The 26476-nt window shown below is 48.2% G+C and overlaps 1 protein-coding gene across 4 annotated transcripts in view; it reads left to right on the forward strand.

Annotated features, from left to right (window-relative positions):
• The window catches only part of LOC106589129 (protein spire homolog 1), a 111473-nt gene that overhangs the window by 25178 nt on the left and 59819 nt on the right, over positions 1–26476 (forward strand). For all 4 annotated transcript variants that reach the window (XM_014178832.2, XM_045709471.1, XM_045709470.1 and 1 more), the window contains exon 3: positions 16800–17039. In XM_014178832.2, coding sequence (XP_014034307.1) covers positions 16800–17039 — 240 coding nt within the window. The remainder of the gene's footprint in view (positions 1–16799; positions 17040–26476) is intronic.

Consider the following 26476-nt stretch of genomic DNA (forward strand, 5'->3'; position numbering starts at 1 on the left):
CTACCCTACACCACACCATACTACCCTACACCACACTACACTACCCTACACCACACTACACTACCCTACACCACACGACACTACCCTACACCACACTATACTACCCTTTACTATAATACACCATACTACCCTATACTACCCTACACTACACTACCCTACACCATACTACCCTACACCACACCATACTACCCTACACCACACTACACTACCCTACACCACACTACCCTACACCACACCATACTACCCTACACCACACTACACTACCCTACACCACACTACACTACCCTACACCACACTATACTACCCTATACTATACTACCCTATACTACACCATACTACCCTACACCACACCATACTACCCTACACCACACCATACTACCCTACACCAAACATCACACACTACCCTACACCATACTACCCTACACCATACTACCCTATACTACCCTACACTACACTACCCTACACCACACTATACTACCCTACACCACACTATACTACCCTACACCACACTACCCTACACCACACTACACTACCCTACACCACACTACACTACCCTACACCACACTATACTACCCTATACTATACTACCCTATACTACACCATACTACCCTACACCACACTATACTACCCTATACTATACTACCCTATACTACACCATACTACCCTACACCACACTACACTACCCTACACCATACTACCCTACACCACACCATACTACCCTACACCACACGACACTACCCTATACTACCCTACACCACACCATACTACCCTACACCACACCATACTACCCTACACCACACTACACTACCCTACACCACACTACACTACCCTATACTACCCTACACCACACCACACTACACTACCCTACACCACACTACACTACCCTACACCACACTACACTACCCTACACCACACTATACTACCCTATACTATACTACCCTATACTACACCATACTACCCTACACCACACCATACTACCCTACACCACACCATACTACCCTACACCAAACATCACACACTACCCTACACCATACTACCCTACACCATACTACCCTATACTACCCTACACTACACTACCCTACACCACACTATACTACCCTACACCACACTATACTACCCTACACCACACTACCCTACACCACACTACACTACCCTACACCACACTACACTACCCTACACCACACTATACTACCCTATACTATACTACCCTATACTACACCATACTACCCTACACCACACTATACTACCCTATACTATACTACCCTATACTACACCATACTACCCTACACCACACTATACTATACTACACTACCCTACACCACACCATACTACCCTACACCACACTACACTACCCTACACCATACTACCCTACACCACACCATACTACCCTACACCACACGACACTACCCTATACTACCCTACACCACACCATACTACCCTACACCACACCATACTACCCTACACCACACTACACTACCCTACACCACACTACACTACCCTATACTACCCTACACCACACCACACTACACTACCCTACACCACACTACACTACCCTACACCACACTACACTACCCTACACCACACTATACTACCCTATACTATACTACCCTATACTACACCATACTACCCTACACCACACTATACTATACTACCCTACTCTACACTACCCTACACCACACTACCCTACACTACTACTAAATGAAGGAACCGCTTTTCAGATTTTGCTAGAAGGTGTCATGGGAATTATGACTCGCACTTTGGTAGTCAATTCTTACCATGCCCGTTATTAAAATAGGATTTCCTGCATATAGAAAGTTTTTGTTTTCAGCATTCATCACAGGTAACTTAAACTCTATTTTTATTATTCAAACAGTTGAGAGTATTTGTCTCCTAAGCAGACCCTTCAGTATCGTTGTCACTTCAGAGCTGTGTGTGTGTGTGTGTGTGTGTGTGTGTGTGTGTGTGTGTGTGTGTGTGTGTGTGTGTGTGTGTGTGTGTGTGTGTGTGTGTGTGTGTGTGTGTGTGTGTGTGTGTGTGTATATATATCATAATAATAATAATCGGCCGATTAATCGGTACCGGCTTTTTTTTTTGGGTACTCCAATAATCGGTATCGGCGTTGAAAAATCATAATCGGTCGACCTCTACCCTGCATCATACCACCCTACACTACACATCATACCATACTACACTATCCCCTGCATCATACCACCCTACATCATACTACACTACACTATCCTGCATAATACCACCCTACACTAAACTACATTATACTACACCAATCTACTCTACACTATACCATACTACTAGTGATGCACTGATATGGCATTTTTGCCTGATTCCGATATTTTCCTTAACAAAAAAAACGATACCGATATTTACAATTTTAACGGCCTTTAAGTTTTCAAGTACAGTTAAATAGTTAACACACCCACACATGGACACAGCATCTCAGTGCAAGAGGCGTCACTACAGTCCCTGGTTTGAATCCAGGCTGTATCACATCCGGCCATGATTGGTAGTCCCATAGGGCGGCACACAATTGGTCCGGGTTTGGCCAGGGTAAGCAGTCATTGTAAATAAGAATTTGTTCTTAACTGACTTGCCTAGTTAAATAAAGGTTTTACACACACACACACACACTGACCAAAAAGTTATTTTGTTTGCATTTACGGATGTCCCCATTATCAGTAAAACACAACTTATTTCTTGCACTTACTTGCTGTTTCGTTGTTCATATTTGTTCATATTTGTTCCAGGATTTCTATGGAGCGCCATTTGGGTCTTTGCATGTCAAAATATACTATTTGATGTGTCAAATAATTTGTTGACCAATTAGGACCTGGATGTGACTGCACGTCACATCATTTAATGCGTTCATATATTTCTTTACGTAGTTATTACACATTGATTACATTATAGGCAGGTTTCTATATTATGGTTGTGGACGCAACCTACATTTTCTCTCAGTGTGTGTTTAGCAACATGGCTGCCCGTGTTTGTTTTCTGGCTCTGTGTTGCCGGATGCGGCTGAGTTTCCTTCCTTCCTCCCCTCTCTCTTTCCTTCAGTAACTCCTACCCTCCTGCCTGCCTGCATCATTCCTCTGAGTCACAAGTCTTCAAATGAGATTGTGATGCAGATCTGTAATTGGAGAGAAGTCCTGTTTTTCCAGGAGTGTCTCTACACGCTTGAAGGGACTGAGTGTTACATTCTTACATTCTAGTCATTTTAGCAGACGCTCTTATCCAGAGCGACTTACAGTAGCGAATGCATACATTTCATACATTTATTTCTCCGTACTGGTCCCTCGTGGGAATCGAACCCACAACCCTGGCGTTGCAAACACCATGCTCTACCAACTGAGCCACACGGGACCACTAAGGCTGCATTTCACACCGTATGGGTCCTGCTCAAAAGTAGTGCACTACATAGGGAATAGGCTTCCATTGTGAATGCGTCCAGACCTCTAGCCAAACCAGAGGGGTATCATACGAGCAGGTTTGAGGAGTTATTAGCAAGGTAACTTTGGTCAACTCTGAATTCAACTCGGGATAACCGGTCATATGATAGTAGCTCACCTTTTAGCCAGGTACATTTCCATGGCAACAAATCCTTCAGAACGGTCCTGTTCTGGGGCAGGCTCGCACACGGCTAACTCCACTTATCCTGAATGAAATGACTGAGCCACGAGTTCAGGACCAATGAAATCAGATTCCCTCCATCTTGCAAAGATTATGTCATCATCCCCTTCATTTGCCGAAGACGACTGATTTTTATTTTATATATTTTTTTTGGTGTGTTAAATAGTCATGTTAAAATACCTTTCACATTACACATTTAGTAATGACAGAATGCATTTGAAACTTCACACACAGTATCACTTTTGTATGACTTCATAGAATCATTTTATCACAGAAGTGGGGGAAAAGGCTGCTTGTGCATTGCTAAGCACACCAAAGACTGTATTAACAATAAGTTATAAAATACAGACTGCACTTTATGTGGTGTTGTGGTGTCTTGTTGCGATGTCTGTTTGTGTCCTACATTTTTATTTTTAATCCCCGTTCCCACAGGAGGCCTTTTGGTACGCTGTCATTGTAAATTAAAAGTTGTTCTTAACTGACTTGCCAAGTTAAATAAAAAATAAATAAACGCCTATTTCACAACACAGCCTGCTGAATTTGCAAGAATATATTTTTGATTTCGGTACAAATGAAAATGTGGCTCTGGCTGGTCCATGGATAGATATTTCAGTATTGTCTCAATGAGGAGTTTGGCGTTCGACTAGCACGCGCAGTTACAAACCTGCTAAAGTTAGCGGCAGGCGGACGAGCAATATCCATTGTTGTAGGACGGATGAAGCCTGAGCTGGAATGTGAAGCTAACTGAAGCCGGTCAGCATTGGCTTGCTTCGTAGGATGGCCCTCAGATAGGTGAACTCAATAGTACCTAGTATAGGATTCAGATCCTAACATTTAGGTTTCAAACCTGATCATCTATTTACATTGTAGATGAGGAAGTCTTTAACATTCCTAACTAGCTTCATCTAGGTAGTGATTATACTACAGGAAACCCACCTTTATCTAGGTAGTGGTTATACTACAGGAAACCAACCTTTATCTAGGTAGTGGTTATACTACAGGAAACCAACCTTTATCTAGGTAGTGGTTATACTACAGGAAACCAACCTTCATCTAGTTTGTGGTTATACTACAGGAAACCAACCTTTATCTAGGTAGTGGTTATACTACAGGAAACCAACCTTTATCTAGGTAGTGGTTATACTACAGGAAACCAACCTTCATCTAGGTAGTGGTTATACTACAGGAAACCAACCTTCATCTAGGTAGTGGTTATACTACAGGAAACCAACCTTTATCTAGGTAGTGGTTATAGTACAGGAAACCAACCTTTATCTAGGTAGTGGTTATAGTACAGGAAACCAACCTTTATCTAGGTAGTGGTTATACTACAGGAAACCAACCTTCATCTAGGTAGTGGTTATACTACAGGAAACCAACCTTCATCTAGGTAGTGGTTATACTACAGGAAACCAACCTTTATCTAGGTAGTGGTTATAGTACAGGAAACCAACCTTTATCTAGGTAGTGGTTATAGTACAGGAAACCAACCTTTATCTAGGTAGTGGTTATACTACAGGAAACCAATCTTCATCTAGGTAGTGGTTGGGATACTCCACTACTGTGTAATCTGCACTTGGCCTTAAAAGTGATTGCAGAGATGGGCCATAATCAGTTGGGATTTGTGTCGGTCAGCCTCCCTGTCTTGGCATTATCAATGTGAGGTCAGTCCGCTATTCATTCACACTGACTGTGGTTCATCCCTTCCTCTCCCCGCCTGGTGACTCTTTGTCTGGGTCTTGGCATGGACAGGGGCCAAGCTGTCTTTATACCAGGGTGCTCTGGTACATTCTAATGCCTTGATTCCAGCCGAAATACACCAAAATGATTGAATATTTCAACGACTTTACCTCCCAGAGTTGTGGTATTGAGTAGAAAGACATTACGTGATCAAAAAAGATTATTGTAAATGTCTGAATTCAGTGTTTTGGATATCGTCTAGACTATATGATCAGAACTATTTTCTAAGGACCTTTTTTAACGTTCAACCTTCTCTTGAGATTAGTCAAATTTACAATTTTGTGACTATGAACGCTAAGGGTAAGGAAACCAATGTGTCATTTTGTGATTTAGGTCAACCAAACAAATGTATTTTTAGAGCCCTTTTTACAACAGCAGTTGTCTCAAAGTGCTTATACAGAAACCCAGCCTAAATCCCCCAAACAGCAAGCAATGCAGATGTAGAAGCACGGTGGCTAGGAAAAACTCTCTAGAAAGGCCAAAACCTAGGAAGAAACCTAGAGAGGAACCAGGCTATGAGGGGTGGCCAGTGCTCTTCTGGCTGTACTGGGTAGACCAGAGGAACCAGGCTCTGAGGGGTGGCCAGTGCTCTACTGGCTGTACTGGGTAGAGAGGAACCAGGCTCTGAGGGGTGGCCAGTCCTCTTCTGGCTGTACTGGGTAGAGAGGAACCAGGCTATGAGGGGTGACCAGTCCTCTACTGGCTGTAGTGGGTAGACCAGAGGAACCAGGCTCTGAGGGGTGGCCAGTCCTCTACTGGCTGTACTGGGTAGAGAGGACCCAGGCTCTGAGGGGTGACCAGTCCTCTACTGGCTGTACTGGGTAGACCAGAGGAACCAGGCTCTGAGGGGTGGCCAGTCCTCTTCTGGCTGTACTGGGTAGACCAGAGGAACCAGTCTCTGAGGGGTGACCAGTCCTCTACTGGCTGTACTGGGTAGAGAGGAACCAGTCTCTGAGGGGGGGCCAGTTCTCTTCTGGCTGTACTGGGTAGAGAGGAACCAGTCTCTGAGGGGTGGCCAGTGCTCTTCTGGCTGTGCCGGGTTGAGATTATAAGAGTAGATGGCCGTTAAGGTCAGATCGTTCTCGAAGACGTTGATAAAATAATAATCGGTGGATTTAGGGTTGTGCAGCAGCATATCTAAGATCACCCTGGACACCAGATAAGACAGGATCATTTCATCAGATAGGACGGACTGACCCTAGCCCCCTGGCACATAGACTATTGCAGCACATACACTGGAGACGGGGGGGGATATAACAGGCAGGATATAACCCCACCCACTTTGCCAAAGCACAGCCCCCACACCACTAGAGGGATATTAACAGACCACCAACAGCAGACAAGATTTAGTTAGAGTTCCATGGCATTATTTTATAGTATGAAGAATACAATTGAACAAAGCTGAATAAAATAGAAAGGATATTTATCCAAATGATTTGAGGGAGTGCGCACATGTGGCTATTCGGTGTTGAGCGGTTAACAAAGAAATAGGTCCTCCTATATGCTTCATTAAGAGATAATGTAGCTTTAGTTGTGATACAAATGTCGGGCTATATGTTTTGATTTGTATTACATTGTAATGCTGCCTGATGGGACTCTAATGATGATTTGAAAAAGTTGCATGAACGGCACGAGCTCTGCTTTGTTTTTTTTTGCACAGGCTGCACACACTTCATCAGTCTCTCATTCACAATTTGACAAGCACTTGATAATGCCTAGAATTTCCGGGCTCCATCCCCTTTGTGTGGCTGTAATGCCACGCCAACAAATCCATTCCTTTTGAGGCCAATGGCCGTTTTGCCCTTGGGCTGAAAATTAATAACCTTTTCCCTGCTGCATGCTCCAAAGCACCTCTGTCACGGGATTGGCCCTTTCTCACAGCCTACAAGTGAAGACGGACACATTGGGGACGCAACTGCGTGTATCCTTATCCAGTTCCAAGGTGCATATTGAAGATATTGGAAGAACTGTCTACATTTAACTTTCGTCAACCAACAAGATGAGCCTAACGAACAGCAAAGCACTAGCCTATGTCAATCTACTACCCCCCCCATAGTACAAAAGTTGACCTATTCTGTGCAATAAATAATTATTCCAAACAATAGTCAAGGACAGTTGTGGGATACGATAGATCCCAAATTAATACAACCACTAACATCAAAAACTCTGTTTTAAGCATTGAACCTGATGCAACAGATTTAATATTTAGCTTAAAATGTTGATAAACTATTTGGCTATTTATTCACATAAGCGCAACAATGCACACACGGCAGAAGGCTATAAGCACGTATGTTCCATTAGCAGGAAAACACCATTCTCAAATGTGACCACACATGCGATTTATGAATGTAATGCTTTTATTATAAAGGTACATTTGAAATTCACGAGCTGCGTATTTATGCCAGTTAGGCTCTACACCCGTTATAAAGCGGATTAATGTGCTTCATTTTTTAAAGTTATTTGACCACTTTAGTTGTGAGAAGATGGTGGCTGACGTTTTACACGTTTTACATGTCCTAACCAACTGTGCTATTTTGTTTCGTTTTTTGTTGTTGCGTTGTTTAACTTATTTTGTTCAGGTCCCGTGTGGCTCAGTTGGTAGAGCATGGTGTTTGCAACACCAGGGTTGTGGGTTTGATTCCCACGGGGGGGCCAGTACGGAGAAAAAAATGTATGAAATGTATGCATTCACTACTGTCAGTCGCTCTGGATAAGAGCGTCTGCTAAATGACTAAAATGTTAAAAAATAATGTTGCTGCTACCATCTCTTATGACCGAAAACAACTTTAGGACTCGCCTCGAACTGGAAGAAGCTTTTTTTCCTTTACAGTCCGACGAGAAGGATATACTGCTTTCCTCGGAAAAGGCCCAAATCTAATCATTGGAAAATTAAATTCATGACCTATGATTATCCTACCAACGGGACATTAAAAACTATAATATCTTATGTTTCACCGAGTCGTGGCTGAGCGACGACACGGCTAATATAGAGCTGGTGGGATTTTCCTGCACCGTCAGAAAACAGAAGCTACTTCTGGTAGACGAGGGGTGGGTGTGTGTCTCTTTCTGTCAATAACAGCTGTGATGTCTAATATATTAACTAAGTCTTGAGGTATTGCTCGCCTGAGGTAGAGTACCTTTATGATAAGCTGTAGACCACACTATCTACCAAGAGAGTTCTCATCTATATTATTCATAGCCGTCTATTTACCACCACAGACCAACGCTGGTACTAAGACCACACTCAACCAGCTGTATATGGCCATAAACAAACAAGAAAATGCTCATCCAGAAGCGGCGCTCCTAGTGGCCAGGGACTTTAATGCAGGCAAACTTAAATCAGTTTTACCCCATTTTTACCAGCATGTCAAAAGTGCAACCAGAGGGGAAAAAAATCTAGACCACCTTTACTCCACACACAGAGACGCATACAAAGCTCCTGCCCTCCATTTGGCAAATCTGACCATAATTCTATCCCCCTGATTCATGCTTACAAGCAAAAACAACTAAAGCTGGAAGTACCAGTGACTCACTCAATACGGAAGTGGTCAGATGACGTGGATGCTACGCTACAGGACAGTTTTGCTGCACAGACTGGAATATGTTCCAGGATTCATCCAATGGCATTGAGGAATACACCACCTCAGTCGCTGGCTTCATCAATAAGTGCATTGACGACATCGTCCCCACAGGGACTGTACGTACATATCCCAACCAGAAGCCATGGATTACAGGCAACAGCCGCATCGAGCTAAAGGCTAGAGCTGCCACTTTCAAGGAGCGGGACACTAATCTGGACACTTATAAGAAATCCCGCTATGCCCTCAGACGAACCCATCAATCAGGCAAAGCGTCAATACAGGATTAAGATTGAATCCTACTACACCGGCTCTGACGCTTCTCAGATGTGGCAGAGCTTGAAAACTATTACGGACTACAAAGGGAAACCCAGACGCGCGCTGCCCAGTGACGCGAGCCTACCAGACGAGCTAAATGCCTTTTATGCTTGCTTCAAGGCAAGCAACACTGAAGCATGCATGAGAGCACCACCTGTTCTGGATGACTGTGTGATAATGCTCTCGGTAGCCGATGTGAGCAAGACTATTAAACAGGTCAACATTCACAAAGCCGCGGGGCCAGACGGATTACCAGGACGTGTACTCAAAGCATGCTGCTGCTCCAGTTTCAACTGTTCTGCCTGCGGCTATGGAACCCTGACCTGTTCACCGGACGTGCTACCTGTCCCAGACCTGCTGGAACCCTGACCTGTTCACCGGACGTGCTACCTGTCCCAGACCTGCTGTTTTCAACTCTCTAGAGACAGCAGGAGCGGTAGAGATACTCTCAAAGATCGGCTATGAAAAAGCCAACTGACATTTACTCTTGAGTTACTGACTCGACAACTACTATGATTATTATTATTTGACCATGCTGGTCATTTATGAACATTTGAACATCTTGGCCATGTTCTGTTATAATCTCCACCCGGCACAGCCAGAAGAGGACTGGCCACCCCTCAAAGCCTGGTTCCTCTCTAGGTTTCTTCCTAGGTTCGTGCCTTTCTAGGGAGTTTTTCCTAGCCACAACTGGCAAAGGTCTTCACTGACATTTTCAACCTCTCCCTGACCGAGTCTGTAAAACCTACATTTTTCAAGCAGACCACCGTAGTCCCTGTTCCCAAGGAAGCGAAGGTAACCTGCCTGAATGATTACCGTCGGTAGCCATGAAGTGCTTTGAAAAGCTGGTCATGGCTTACATCAACAGCTTCCTCCCGGATACCCTAGATCCACTCCAATTCGCATACCGCCCCAACAGATCCACAGATAACACAATCTCAATCGCACTCCACACTGCCCTTTCCCACCTGGATAAAAGGAACACCTATGTGAGAATGCTGTTCATTGACTACAGCTCAGCGTTCAACACCATAGTGCCCACGAAGCTCGTCACTAAGCTAAGGACACTGGGCCCAAACACCTCCCTCTGCAACTGAATCTTGGACTAATTGACCGGCAGCCCCCAGGTGGTAAGGGCAGGCAACAAAACATCTGCCACACTGATCCTCAACACTGGGGCCCCTCAGGGGTGTGTACGACGGGGCTGTAGTGGAGCGGGTCGAGTTTTTCAAGTTCCTTGGTGTCCACATCACCAACGAACTGTCATGGTCCAAACACACCAAGACAGTCGTGAAGAGGGCACAACAACACATTTTCCCCCTCAGGAGACTGAAAAGATTTGGCATGGGTCCCCAGATCCTCAGAGTTCTACAGTTGCACCATGGAGAGCATCCAGACCGGTTGCATCACCGCCTGGTATGGCAACTGCTCGACATCTGAACGTAAGGCTCTACAGAGGGTAGTGCGTACGGCCCGGTACATCACTGGGGCCAAGCTTCCTGCCATCCAGGACATCTATATAAAGCGGTGTCAGAGGAAAGCCCATAAAACTCCAGTCCCCCAAGTCATGGACTGTTCTCTCTGCTACCGCACGGCAAGCAGTACTGAAGTGCCAAGTCTAGGACCAAAATGCTCCTTAACAGCTTCTACCCCCAAGCCATAAGACTGCTGAACAACTAATCAAATGGCCACTGGACAATTTACATTGACACCCCCACCACCCCTCCTGTTTGTTTTGTACTCTGCTGCTACTCACTGTTTATTATCTATGCATAGTCACTTCACCCCTACCTACATGTACAAATGACCTCGACTAACCTGTGACCCCGCATATTGACTTGGTACCGGTACCCCCTGTACATAGCCTCGTTATTTTTTTTTACTTTGTTTGGAAAATATTTGAACTATTTCTTGAACTGCACTGTTGGTTAAGGGCTTGTAAGTAAGCTTTTCACGGTAAGGTCTACACCTGTATTCAGCGCATGTGACAAATAAAACGTATAGTCCTATGGGCTACATGAGATGTGCGACTATGATTTTGAAAAATGTAGGAAACGACAGCAGTTGCCGTTTCCTTACGCTGTGCCTCAAGTGATAAATCCCATTTTTATTGGTCACACACATTTTTTGCAGATGTTATTGTCCTGTTGAAAAACAAATGATAGTCCCACTAAGCCCAAACCAGATGGGATGGCGTATCGCTGCGGTAGCTATGCTGGTTAAGTGAGCCTTTAATTCTAAATAAATCACAGACAGTGGCACCAACACACCTCCTCCTCCATGCTTTACGGTGGGAACCACACATGCGGAGATCATCCGTTCACCTACTTTCCGTCTCACAAAGATGAGTGTTATTTCATAGTTTTGATGTCTCCACTATTATTCTACAATGTAGAAAATAGTAAAAATAAAGAAAAACCCTGGAATGAGTAGGTGTGTCCATACTTTTGAATGGTACTGTACGTATCGTGTCTGAGCCGTTGAATTGCGACTCCATTTTGTCTCTGTACTGACGTTTTGCCTGTTAAGGTGAGAATAACTACACTGTTTGTATTCGGGCATATTCCCAGTCACCTTGCCATGGTTAAATGCGGTGGTTCGCACTTTCAGTTTTGCGCGAGTACTGCCATCTCTCCACAGTTTCTGGTTTGGGTAGGTTTTAATAGTCACAGTGGGAACAACATCCCTTAATACAATTCCTGATGAACTCAGTCACTTTGTCTGTGTAAATGCCAATGTTATTCTGAGGCTACCCAGAACACATCCCAGTCCTCGTGATCAAAACAATCTTGAAGCGTGGATTCCATTTGGTCAGACCAGTGTTAAATAGACCTTAACACAGGTACTTCCTGTTTGAGTTTCTGCCTATAGGAAGGTAGGAGCAAAACGGAGTTTTGATGTGATTCCCCGGGGCGTTGACATAGTCTCGAGGGATGAAGGCCTATATACTGAGGCCGATCGCCTATACACATTTCAAAATGTATTTTATAAAGCCGGTTTCTTTTCTTTTTTTATATATCACCTTTATTTCATAATTAAAATCTAATTGAGAATGATGTATCAGTTAGGTCATGACTCATGCTAAAGAAATATTCCACTGCCACACAGCTCAGTCAACACCTCTCCTTCCTTCAGACAGACTGGTGCTCTACCCAGCCAGATGAGACGTCTCCCTGGCAGCTACTGGGCCGTAGCCAGCCTCACCCTCTCTCAGCCTCACCCTCTCTCACCCTCACCCTCTCTCAGCCTCACCCTCTCTCAGCCTCACCCTCTCCCAGCCTCACCCTCTCTCAGCCTCACCCTCTCTCAGCCTCACCCTCTCTCAGCCTCACCCTCTCTCAGCCTCACCCTCTCCCAGCCTCACCCTCTCCCTCTCCCAGCCTCTCCCTCTCCCAGCCTCACCCTCTCCCAGCCTCACCCTCTCTCACCCTCACCCTCTCCCACCCTCACCCTCTCCCAGCCTCACCCTCTCCCAGCCTCACCCTCTCTCAGCCTCAGCCTCACCCTCTCCCAGCCTCACCCTCTCCCAGCCTCACCCTCTCCCAGCCTCACCCTCTCCCTCTCCCACCCTCACCCTCTCCCAGCCTCACCCTCTCCCAGCCTCAGCCTCACCCTCTCTCAGCCTCACCCTCTCCCTCTCCCAGCCTCACCCTCTCTCACCCTCACCCTCTCCCACCCTCACCCTCTCTCAGCCTCACCCTCTCCCAGCCTCACCCTCTCTCAGCCTCACCCTCACTCTCTCCCAGCCTCACCCTCTCTCAGCCTCACCCTCTCCCAGCCTCACCCTCTCTCAGCCTCACCCTCACCCTCTCCCAGCCTCACCCTCTCCCAGCCTCACCCCTCTCCCAGCCTCACCCTCTCTCACCCTCACCCTCTCCCAGCCTCACCCTCACCCAGCCTCACCCTCTCCCACCCTCACCCTCTCCCAGCCTCACCCTCTCCCAGCCTCACCCTCTCCCAGCCTCACCCTCTCCCAGCCTCACCCTCACCCTCTCCCAGCCTCACCCTCTCCCATTCTCACCCTCTCTCAGCCTCACCCTCTCCCTCTCCCATTCTCACCCTCTCTCAGCCTCACCCTCTCCCTCTCCCATTCTCACCCTCTCTCAGCCTCACCCTCTCCCACCCTCACCCTCTCTCAGCCTCACCCTCTCTCAGCCTCACCCTCTCCCAGCCTCACCCTCTCTCAGCCTCACCCTCTCCCAGCCTCACCCTCTCTCAGCCTCACCCTCACCCTCTCCCAGCCTCACCCTCTCCCAGCCTCACCCTCTCCCAGCCTCACCCTCTCCCAGCCTCACCCTCTCTCAGCCTCACCCTCTCTCAGCCTCACCCTCTCCCAGCCTCACCCTCTCCCAGCCTCACCCTCTCTCAGCCTCACCCTCTCTCAGCCTCACCCTCTCCCAGCCTCACCCTCTCCCAGCCTCACCCTGCAGGGCTCAGTTTGGGCACCTCACTTTCACACTACACCACCTCGGAACCAGAGATAATGGCCCACACTACACCACCTCAGAACCAGAGATAATGGCCCACACTCCACCACCTCAGAAGCAGAGATAATGGCCCACACTCCACCACCTCAGAAGCAGAGATAATGGCCCACACTACACCACCTCGGAACCAGAGATAATGGCCCACACTAGACCGCCTCGGAACCAGAGATAATGGCCCACACTACACCGCCTCGGAACCAGAGATAATGACCCACACTACACCACCTCAGAACCAGAGATAATGACCCACACTACACCACCTCAGAACCAGAGATAATGACCCACACTCCACCACCTCAGAAGCAGAGATAATGGCCCACACTACACCACCTCGGAACCAGAGATAATGGCCCACACTACACCACCTCAGAACCAGAGATAATGACCCACACTCCACCACCTCAGAAGCAGAGATAATGGCCCACACTACACCACCTCGGAACCAGAGATAATGGCCCACACTAGACCGCCTCAGAACCAGAGATAATGACCCACACTACACCACCTCAGAACCAGAGATAATGGCCCACACCGCCTCAGAACCAGAGATAATGGCTGTACTCCCAGTGGAGGCTGGTGTAACTTTAGATGGGAGGACTGGCTCATTGTAATAGCTGGAATCCTCCTGATTTCTCCAGCCTCCAGGGGTATGTCCGCTGACTAACCTGTTCATCTATGAACTTTAACACTGATCTGGACTGACTGGGGTTAACCTTTTTTGTTTGTTAGATAAGTATTAGACCTACCTCGTATTGTACTGTGTGGCTAAATATAGAGCTGAGCTGTTCCCTTGCCTGTACCAGCCCTTGCCTGTACCTGCTGTTAGCCAGCTGTCTGTCTGTGGACATAGCTGATTGTAGATGCCCTTTGTGATGTAATGCTCAAAGCCAATGCTTCCATGTTCAGTGCTGCATGACTGCAATCGGCCTTAGACAGTAATATCTCTTATCTCTGTGGTATCACCCACAATCACTTTCAGGTCCACAATTGTATTAGCCGTAATTGATGCCTCATGAAGTTTGTACAGGTTATGCCAGGTTCCTGGACATGTGTTCATAAAGCATCGGAGTCCTGATCTAGGATCCGTTTTGCCCTTTAGATCATAATAAGTAGGAAGACCTGATCCTAGACCAGCACTCCTACTCTTTGTGAATCTAGGTTCAGCTCTCTGTTTTGGTCTGCTTGTTGGCCCCTCCCTCTCACCTGGTTAGTGAGGACATGTCTGTAAATCAGATGCCTGGCCTTGTTGGCCCCTCCCTCTCACCTGGTTAGTGAGGACATGTCTGTAAATCAGATGCCTGGCCTTGTTGGCCCCTCCCTCTCACCTGGTTAGTGAGGACATGTCTGTAAATCAGATGCCTGGCCTTGTTGGCCCCTCCCTCTCACCTGGTTAGTGAGGACATGTCTGTAAATCAGATGCCTGGCCTTGTTGGCCCCTCCCTCTCACCTGGTTAGTGAGGACATGTCTGTAAATCAGATGCCTGGCCTTGTTGGCCCCTCCCTCTCACCTGGTTAGTGAGGACATGTCTCTAAATCAGATGCCTGGCCTTGTTGGCCCCTCCCTCTCACCTGGTTAGTGAGGACATGTCTGTAAATCAGATGCCTGGCCTTGTTGGCCCCTCCCTCTCACCTGGTTAGTGAGGACATGTCTGTAAATCAGATGCCAAGCCTTGGTGAGTTTTCACAGGGTCAAGGCAGGTTCCTGTTCAGCACTGTTTGTTCATTTAATATCTAGGAGAGTCATATATCCTGTCCATCTATGGTCCTGTAACAAACAAAGTTCCACATTTGGGATGATTGAGTTATTTTGCAGGACATGGGGGGCGGGGCACCTCCACCAACGCCTCCACCTCCACCTCCTCCACCACCACACCCACCTCCTCCATCTCCACCACCACACCCACCTCCACCTCCTCCACCACCTCCTCCACACCCACCTCCATCTCCACCTCCACACCCACCTCCATCTCCACCACCACACCCACCTCCACCTCCTCCACCACCACACCCACCTCCACCTCCTCCATCTCCACCACCACACCCACCTCCACCTCCTCCACCACCACCTCCACCTCCTCCACACCCACCTCCATCTCCACCACCACACCCACCTCCACCTCCACCTCCTCCACCACCACACCCACCTCCTCCATCTCCACCACCACACCCACCTCCACCTCCTCCACCACCACCTCCACCTCCTCCACACCCACCTCCACCTCCTCCACCACCACACCCACCTCCACCACCACACCCACCTCCTCCACCACCACACCCACCTCCACCTCCTCCATCTCCTCCTCCACCTCCACCACCTCCTCCACCTCCTCCACCACCACACCCACCTCCACCACCTCCTCCACCTCCACCTCCTCCATCTCCTCCACCACCTCCTCCACCTCCTCCACCACCACACCCACCTCCTCCACCTCCATCACCACAGTGTAGCTCTTTATGTTCTTAGTTTAATATCAGTTTGTATGAGGTGAGGACGGTCAGTGGCTGAGGTCGGATGTGACAGCAGTAGAGGGGTCCTGTCTGATTTGACGGCCAGTGGGTCATGTCTGATTTGACGGCCAGTGGCTGAGGTCGGATATGACAGCAGTAGAGGGGTCACGTCTGATTTGACAGCAGTAGAGGGGTCCTGTCTGATTTGACGGCCAGTGGGTCCTGTCTGATTTGACGGTCAGTGGCTGAAGTCGGATGTGACAGCAGTAGAGGGGTCATGTCTGATTTGAGTGACAGAACCAGTCACAGAATAAACCACCAAATAGACTACTTGGGTTCAGGAACTATTTTGTCACGGCTTCACGTGGGCCTGAGGTCATTTGTCTGTCTGGTTATTGAGGAGTTGGTTACCATCCTGATCTGGTCCAGGATGGTTGATCTGATACATGATGTATATGTCTGGACTGGTCTTCACATTGTGTCATTGGGGAATCCTAATGGTAGCAGGAGTTGGTAGCAGTTGGTTAGTGTCTACTGGCTCTGTATGTGACTGAGTTAACCGCCTGTTGTTTTTTTTGTCCTGTAGGTGATTGAATCTCTGGGAATCATGATCTACAAGGCGTTGGACTACAGTCTGAAGGAGAGCGAGGAGAGAGAGCTCAGTCCGCCTCTGGAACAACTCATCGACATGATGACCAACATGGCAGAGAAGGAGAGGGACAGTGACCCCTGCCCTGATGAAGGTTACGAGGCCACCGAGGAGGAGGAAGACGAGGGAGACCCAAACACTGTCTGTCACGTAAAAGGATTCAGAGACATCATCATGGTACGTCCTGTCTCACTGTATCAACTATAGTTACACGTTAGAGCGGTACGACGCGGTAGAGTGGTACGACCCGTTAGAGCGGTGCGACGCGTTAGAGCGGTACGACGCGGCGACGCGTTAGAGCGGTACGACGGGGCGACGCGTTAGAGCGGTACGACGGGTTAGAGCGGTACGACACGGCGACGCGTTAGAGCGGTACGACGCGGCGACGCGTTAGAGCGGTACGACGCGGCGACGCGTTAGAGCGGTACGACGCGGCGACGCGTTAGAGCGGTACGACGCGGCGACGCGTTAGAGCGGTACGACGCGGCGACGCGTTAGAGCGGTACGACGCGTTAGAGCGGTACGACGGGGCGACGCGTTAGAGCGGTACGACGCGTTAGAGCGGTACGACGGGTTAGAGCGGTACGACGGGGCGACGCGTTAGAGCGGTACGACGGGTTAGAGCGGTACGACACGGCGACGCGTTAGAGCGGTACGACGGGTTAGAGCGGTACGACGCGGCGACGCGTTAGAGAGGTACGACGCGGCGACGCGTTAGAGCGGTACGACGGGTTAGAGCGGTACGACGCGGCGACGCGTTAGAGCGGTACGACGCGGTAGAGCGGTACGACGCGGTAGAGCGGTACGACGCGGTAGAGCGGTACGACGCGGTAGAGCGGTACGACGCGGCGACGCGGTAGAGCGGTACGACGCGTTAGAGCGGTACGACGCGTTAGAGCGGTACGACGCGGCGACGCGTTAGAGCGGTACGACGCGGCGACGCGTTAGAGCGGTACGACGCGTTAGAGCGGTACGACGCGGCGACGCGTTAGAGCGGTACGACGCGGCGACGCGTTAGAGCGGTACGACGCGTTAGAGTGGTACGACGCATCAGAGCGGTACGACGCGGTGACGCGTCAGAGCGGTACGACGCGGTGAAGCGTTAGTATCCTATGATCCCTGGTCAACAGTAGTGCACTATAAAGGGAATAGGGTGCCATTTGCAGTAATAAGTCTAGAAGTTCTGTAGGTACTGCTACGTTCTAAATGAACCTATTAAAACTCACGGACGCTTAATCAAGCTCAAACCACGTTAATTCACCCATTGGGTCAATACAGCTGCATAAGACCAAATACATATTCACACAAGCACTGATATTTAACCTTTTTCTCCTATGCTGAATCTCCTCCTACACATCTGAACAGCCAAATGCATCTCTGTTGCTAGACAGAACCTTAATGATATCTGTTCTTCCTCACTTCATCTGACCTGACATCTGGCCCTTGTCTTTTCCTCCCGTAGGATCCCTGATTGGCTAACAATGACATATCCAGAATGTAAACATTATACATTCCCCTCTCCCTCAGTGACATGAATAAGTACATTTCATATTTTCAGAACACAATAGTAGACACAGCACTTCAACCCGGATGCGGACAAGAAAATGACTGGAATATGTTGATACACACCTATCACTTGTTTAACAGGTTGTTGTTTGGCTCATGTGGAAAAAATTGATTCACCAGAGCTTAGTGTCTGTCTGTCTGTCTGTCTGTCTCTGAGGAGTACATTCATACATAAATGGCATCCTATTCCCTATATAGTGCACTGCTGTTGACCAGGGCCCATAGGGAAAAGGATGGTATTTGGGATGCAGTCATTAGCAGAGCTTTCCCCACAGACCAGACTACTCCCTCTGGAGACCTCCCGTCACATCTCAAAGAGATGCAGCCGCACGGCTATATTAGATATGTCTGCATTCCTCATAAACTCTCCTTCCATCTCACTCCTTCCTTCCATCTCACTCCTTCCTTCCATCTCACTCCTTCCTTCTCACTCCTTCCTTCCTTCCTTCACTCCTTCCTTCTCACTCCTTCCTTCCTTCCTTCACTCCTTCCTTCTCTCTCCTTCTCACTCCTTCCTTCTCACTCCTTCCTTCCTTCCTTCACTCCTTCCTTCTCACTCCTTCCTTCCTTCCTTCACTCCTTCCTTCTCACTCCTTCCTTCGCACTCCTTCCCAGACTAAGGGATTGATAGGGTAGCTCGTCAGCATCCTAAATGACACCCTATTCCCTATGTGCCCTGGTCAATAGTAGTGTACCACATAATAGTGTACCACATGAGGGAATAGGGTGCCATTTGGGATGCTGACTAGGGTGAATCTAACTGACGTGACACGTTAACAGAAGCCTCCACAGGGACGTCTGAAACTGCTCTGTGTCCCGCGGTGCTCGATGCTCTCGTCTGAGAAAACACTTTCTGTCTTTTCCACACACTCAGACCTTTAGACAGGTTGTCTTTCACAAGGCCGCGGGGCCAAACAGACTACCAGGACGCGTACTCGGAGCATGCTTTGACCAGCTGGCAGGTGTCTTCACTGACATTTTCAACCTCTCCCTGACCGAGTCTGTAATACCAACATGTTTCAAGCAGACCACCATAGTTCCTGTGCCCAAGAACACTAAGGTAACCTGGCTAAATTACTATCGCCCTGCAGCACTTACATCTGTAGCCATGAAGTGCTTTGAGAGGCTGGTCATGGCTCACATCAACACCATCATCCCAGACACCCTAGACCCACTCCAATTTGCATACCTCCCCAAAAGATCCACCGATGACATAATCATAAACTGGATCCTGGACTTCCTGATGGGCCTCCCCCAGGTGGTGAGGGTAGGCAACGACATCCGCCACGCTGATCCTCAACACGGGGGCCCCTCAGGGGTGCATGCTCAGTCCCCTCCTGTACTCCCTGTTCACCCAAAACTGCTTGGCCAAACACGACTCCAACCCCATTAAGTTTGCCGACGACACAATGGTGGTAGGCCTATAGGGAAGGAGGTCTCAGAGACCTGGCGGCGTGGTGCCAGGACAACAACCTCTACCTCAAAGTGAAGAAGACAAAGGAGGTGATCGTGGACTACAGGAAAAGGAGGGCCGAACAGGCCCCCATTCATATCAATGGGGCTGTAGTGGAGCAGGTCCAGAGCTTCAAGTTCCACATCACTAAGGACTTAACATGGTCCACACACACCAACACAGTCGTGAAGAAGGTACACAGCCTCTTCCCCCCTCAAGAGGCTGAAAAGATTTGGCGTGGGCCCTCAGATCCTCAACAGCTGCACCACTGAGAGCATCTTGACTGGCTGTATCACCACTTGGTTATGGCAACTGCTTGGTATCCGACCGCAAGGCACTACAGAGGGTAGTGCATCCGACCCAGTACATGGGGCTGAACTGCCTGCCATCCAGGACCTCTATACAAGGCGGTGTCAGAGGAAGGCCCAACAATTGTCAGACTCCAGTCACCCCAGTCATAGACTGTTCTCTCAGCTTATTCTTAAATGGATGAAGTTTAGAAGCATTCCACCAATCAGGTCTTTATGGTAGAGCGGCCAGACGGCAGTCACTACTCAGTAAAAGGCACATGACAGCCCGCTTGGAGTTTTCCAAAAGGCACCTAAAGGTATCAGACCATGAGAAACAAGATTCTCTGGTCTGATGAAACCAAGATTGAACTCTTTTGGCCTGATTGCCAAGCAGGAGGAAACCTGGCACCATCCCCTACGGTGAAGCGTGGTGGTGGCAGCAGCATCATGCTGTGGGGATGTTTTTTCAGCGGCAGGGACTGGGAGACTAGTCAGGATAAAGGCAAAGATGAACGGAGCGAATTGCAGAGATCCTTGATGTAAACCTGCTCCAGAGCACTTAGGACCTTAGACTGGGGGGCGAAGGTTCACCTTCCAACAGGACAACAACCCTAAGCACACAGCCAAGACAACGCAGGAGTGGCTTCGGGACAAGTCTCTGAATGTCCTTGAGTGGCCCATCCAGAGCCCGGACTTGAACCCGATCGAACATCTCTGTAGAGACCTGAAAATAGCTGTGCAGCAACGCTCCCCATCCAACCTGACAGAGCTTGAGAGGATCTGCAGAGAAGAATGGGATAAACTCTCCAAATACAGGTGTGCCAAGCTTGTAGCGTCATACCCAAGAAGACTCGAGGCTGTAATCGCTGCCAAAGTTGCTTCAACAAAGTACTGAGTAAAGGGTCTGAATACTTATGTAAATGTCATATTTCAGTTTTTTACGAATTTGCCCAAAAAATTATAAAGCGGTTTTTGCTTTTTCATTATTGGGTATTGTGTGTACATTGTCCCCCCCATCAATGAAATCCTTTTTTTTTTTTTTTAAGGCTGTAACGTAACAAATTGTTGAAAAAGTCAAGGGGTCTGAATACTTTCCGAATGCACTGTATACAGTACCAGTGAATATTTTGGACACAGCTACTCATTCCAGGGTGTTTCTTTACTTTGGCTATTTTCTACATTGTAGAATAATAGTGAAGAAATCAAAACTATGAAATAATTATAACACATAATAATAACACATATGGACAATCTTGTAGTAACCAAAAACAAATCAAAATATATTTTATAGTCGAGATTCTTCCAACTACCCACCCTTTGCCTTGATGACAGCTTTGCACACTCTTGGCATTCTCACATGCATACTCACACACAAATATACATACTGTGTATATGCTTTTTTTCTCCAATTAATTCAGTTTCTTAATGTTCCTGTTAGCTTTCTGGGAATGAATGCTGCACCTTAATAACCCTGTACTGTTGTCTTTGATGTGAAAGCCGATTTCTAGATTTGATTTTGGACTGGAGATGCTTGAGGTGAGTCTGGAAGGAGAGTTTACAGTCTAACCAGACACCCAGGTATTTATAGTTGTCCACGTATTCTAGGTCAGAACCGTCCAGAGCAGTGATGCTAGGCGGGCGGGCGGGTGCTGGCAGCGAACGGTTGAAAAGCATGCATTTTGTAATCAAAGCGTCTTTGATGTGATTCGGCTGGTCTCGCTCTGTCTCTCTGTGTGTAACATAACAAATTGTGTAAAAAGTTAAGGGGTCTGAATACTTTCCATATGTAGTATATATTTTATAGGAACTCAGTCCGGCTCTAAACCTATCCGTGAAAGTTGTAATCGTAGAATGTTAGTGCATCATCCGTTCCTGTTGTCTTCCTTTAGAGAGCTATTTAAAACGTGTCAGAAATGACCAGAGCAGCCCATGTTGGCTGTTTTTTTTAGTTATGTTTTTTAGCCCATAGATTTTGTTGTACATTTTTTTTTTCTCTCACTCATATCACATGAATACACATTAGACATGACAAAATGTATAGAATTGCAAATAATCTATATTTTAAAACTGCAAAAATGTGAAGGCTCCCGAAGTAAGGCAGCAGTCTTAGGCACTGCATCTCAGTGCTGGAGGCGTCACTACAGACCCTGGTTCGTTCCCGGGCTTTATCACAACGGGCCGTGATCGGTAGTCCCATAGGGCAGCGCACAATTGGGTCTGCGTCGTCCGGGTAAGGGGAGGGTTTGTGGCGGGCCGGGTGACTGCAGGCTGACCTCAGCGTTTCCTCCAACACATTGGTGTGGCTTTCGGGTTAAGCAGGCGGATGTTAAGATGCGCGGTTTGGCGGGTCATGTTTCGGAGGACTCGTGACTCGACCTTCGACCCCCCCCTGAGCTCGTTGGGGAGTTGCAGTGATAAGAAGAGATCGAAATTGGGGAGAAAAAATGATAATGTGTAGAATTGCAGAAAATAAGCTTTAAACCTGCAGATTTCTCTCCACCAACAAGAAGGGTGTGTGTCATGTGTCAACAGTTTGTGTCATGAACAGTGCTTGTGCCGATAGAAATAGACGCAGGGGGGGGGGATCTTCCCCAATGCTGGAATGGGGTCCCTGAGTGAAAACGTTTGGGAACCCCTGCAATAGGGTGCCATTTAGGACTCAGCCATGGAAATACCCAGCAAATGGATTTGTAATGTGGTGTCCACACTCAGGCTGCGCTGCTGTCAGTTTACCTCAGAGGAGGAAGAAGAAAGATAACACCTTTATGTCCCAAATGGCACCCTATTCCTTATGGCCCCTGGTCAAAAATAGTGCACTTCATAGGGAATAAGGGTGCCGCTTGGGACAAAGCCCCCTCACCTGGCTGTTTCAGGCATTCCTGTTTTGGGTGGTGACATGCACAATAACAAAGACTTAAAACCAGACGAATTACATTTTCCAACTCCTCCTTGAATGCATCATTTGGCATGACAAGTCAGGTATCTAGCAAGACCTGTTAGTCACAGCAGCGTATCGTGGAGGGTCACAGCTTTTAAATGTCAGTTTTTTGCTAGTCATGCACTTACAGTAAGTATTCATACCCCTTTTCTCACCCATCCACACAACATAGCCCAAAATTACAAACTGAAAACATGTTTTTAGAAATTGTTGCAAATTTATTGAAAATGAAATACTGAAATATCTAATTTACATAATTATTCACACCCCTAAATCAATACTTTGTAGAATCACCTTTGGCAGTGATTACAGCTGTGAGTCTTCTGGGTCAGTCTCTAAGAGCTGTGAGTCTTCTGGGTCAGTCTCTAAGAGCTGGGAGTCTTTCTGGGTCAGTCTCTAAGAGCTGTGAGTCTTCTGGGTCAGTCTCTAAGAGCTGGGAGTCTTTCTGGGTCAGTCTCTAAGAGCTGTGAGTCTTCTGGGTCAGTCTCTAAGAGCTGGGAGTCTTTCTGGGTCAGTCTCTAAGAGCTGGGAGTCTTTCTGGGTCAGTCTCTAAGAGCTGGGAGTCTTTCTGGGTCAGTCTCTAAGAGCTGGGAGTCTTTCTGGGTCAGTCTCTAAGAGCTGGGAGTCTTTCTGGGTCAGTCTCTAAGAGCTGGGAGTCTTTCTGGGTCAGTCTCTAAGAGCTGGGAGTCTTTCTGGGTCAGTCTCTAAGATCTTTACACACCTGGATTGTGCAACATTTGCCCATTTAAAAAAAAAAATAATAATAATAATAATCTGAATTCTTCAAGCTCTGTCAAATTGGTTGTGGATCATTGCGAGACAGCCATTTTCAGGTCTTGCCGTATATTTAAGTAAAAAAAAAACAATTGAATCCATTTTAGAATACGGCTGTAACATAACAAAATGTGGGAAAAGTCAAGGGTCTGAATATTTTCAGATTTTTGGGGGAGGGGTGTATATTTATTTTTGTATTTATTTTTGTGTGTGTATACAAAAAATATGAGTGGGATTGGAAATGAAACAATTACATTGATAGAAGCAAAAATCTATATGAAAATATTGAAATGAGTTACCCCCCCCTAAAAAATAAACGTGACTGGCAGGAGTGGGCAACGGGTCTACGGTTGACCTAGTTAGCTACTGTTGTCGCCCCGCCTCTTTTTTCTGTGGAGTTTATCGGCGGTTGAAATCCAACGTTATGGTGCATTACCATCTCCTGGTGTACTGGACCTGTCCTGGTGTACTGGACCTCTCCTGGTGTACTGGACCTCTCCTGGTGTACTGGACCTGTCCTGGTGTACTGGACCTCTCCTGGTGTACTGGACCTCTCTTGGTGTACTGGACCTGTCCTGGTGTGCTGGATCTGTCCTGGTGTACTGGACCTCTCCTGCCTGTGTACCGGAGTCATAGCTTAGAAATGGACCAATAGAAGTATTAAGAGGACCGCCCACATGCAGGACCGCCCACATGCAGGACCGCCCACATGCAGGACCGCCCCGAATTGCGGGCTGCAATTGTACCCTTCTTGGCTGGACTGCCTCCTCTAAAAACTAAAGGATATGAATTCCATGTTCATGATGGAGAAAGAGACTACTTATCATTATTTTCTGAATTCCTTCATGTAAAATACAGTTCTCTTCATAGAAACACCACCTAGATCAATGGTCTGGAGTTCACTAGCCATTGATTTGTTATTACATAATCACTCAAATGTAGCCTAGTAGCAACAGGTGTAATTAGTGTTACTGCTGTTTATAAAAGCAACTTAATTGGTCAATTGTTAACGTGGTATTGGTAAGGTTTTCCGTGTTCAAAATAATATTTTTGTACTGATGATAATGGTTTACTGACTAGGGCCCGTTGCTCCCCAGGGAACATCAGGGTTTACTGGCTAGGGCCCGTTGCTCCCCAGGGAACATCAGGGTTTACTGGCTAGGGCCCTAGCCAGGGAACATCATGGTTTACTGACTAGGGCCCGTTGCCCCCCAGGGAACATCAGGGTTTACTGGCTAGGGCCCGTTGCTCCCCAGGGAACATCATGGTTTACTGGCTAGGGCCCGTTGCTCCCCAGGGAACATCATGGTTTACTGACTAGGGCCCTAGCCAGGGAACATCAGGGTTTACTGGCTAGGGCCCGTTGCTCCCCAGGGAACATCAGGGTTTACTGGCTAGGGCCCGTTGCTCCCCAGGGAACATCATGGTTTACTGGCTAGGGCCCGTTGCTCCCCAGGGAACATCATGGTTTACTGGCTAGGGCCCGTTGCTCCCCAGGGAACATCATGGCTTACTGACTAGGGCCCGTTGCACCCCAGGGAACATCAGGGTTTACTGGCTAGGGCCCGTTGCTCCCCAGGGAACATCATGGTTTACTGGCTAGGGCCCGTTGCTCCCCAGGGAACATCAGGGTTTACTGGCTAGGGCCCGTTGCTCCCCAGGGAACATCATGGTTTACTGGCTAGGGCCCGTTGCTCCCCAGGGAACATCAGGGTTTACTGGCTAGGGCCCGTTGCTCCCCAGGGAACAGCATGGTTTACTGGCTAGGGCCCGTTGCTCCCCAGGGAACATCAGGGTTTACTGGCTAGGGCCCTAGCCAGGGAACATCAGGGTTTACTGGCAAGGGCCCGTTGCTCCCCAGGGAACATCAGGGTTTACTCACTAGGGCCCGTTGCTCCCCAGGGAACATCATGGTTTACTGGCTAGGGCCCGTTGCTCCCCAGGGAACATCAGGGTTTACTCACTAGGGCCCGTTGCTCCCCAGGGAACAACAGGGTTTACTGGCTAGGGCCCGTTGCTCCCCAGGGAACATCATGGATAACTGGCTAGGGCCCGTTGCTCCCCAGGGAACATCATGGTTTACTGGCTAGGGCCCGTTGCTCCCCAGGGAACATCAGGGTTTACTGACTAGGGCCCGTTGCTCCCCAGGGAACATCAGGGTTTACTGACTAGGGCCCGTTGCTCCCCAGGGAACATCAGGGTTTACTGGCTAGGGCCCGTTGCTCCCCAGGGAACATCAGGGTTTACTGGCTAGGGCCCGTTGCTCCCCAGGGAACATCATGGTTTACTGGCTAGGGCCCGTTGCTCCCCAGGGAACATCATGGTTTACTGACTAGGGCCCGTTGCTCCCCAGGGAACAGCATGGTTTACTGACTAGGGCCCGTTGCTCCCCAGGGAACATCATGGTTTACTGGCTAGGGCCCGTTGCTCCCCAGGGAACAGCATGGTTTACTGACTAGGGCCCGTTGCTCCCCAGGGAACATCATGGTTTACTGGCTAAGGCCCGTTGCTCCCCAGGGAACATCAGGGTTTACTGGCTAGGGCCCGTTGCTCCCCAGGGAACCTCAGGGTTTACTGGCTAGGTCCCGTTGCT

Source organism: Salmo salar, chromosome ssa27, assembly GCF_905237065.1.
Source record: "Salmo salar chromosome ssa27, Ssal_v3.1, whole genome shotgun sequence".
In the NCBI taxonomy this organism is placed as follows: Eukaryota; Metazoa; Chordata; class Actinopteri; order Salmoniformes; family Salmonidae; genus Salmo; species Salmo salar.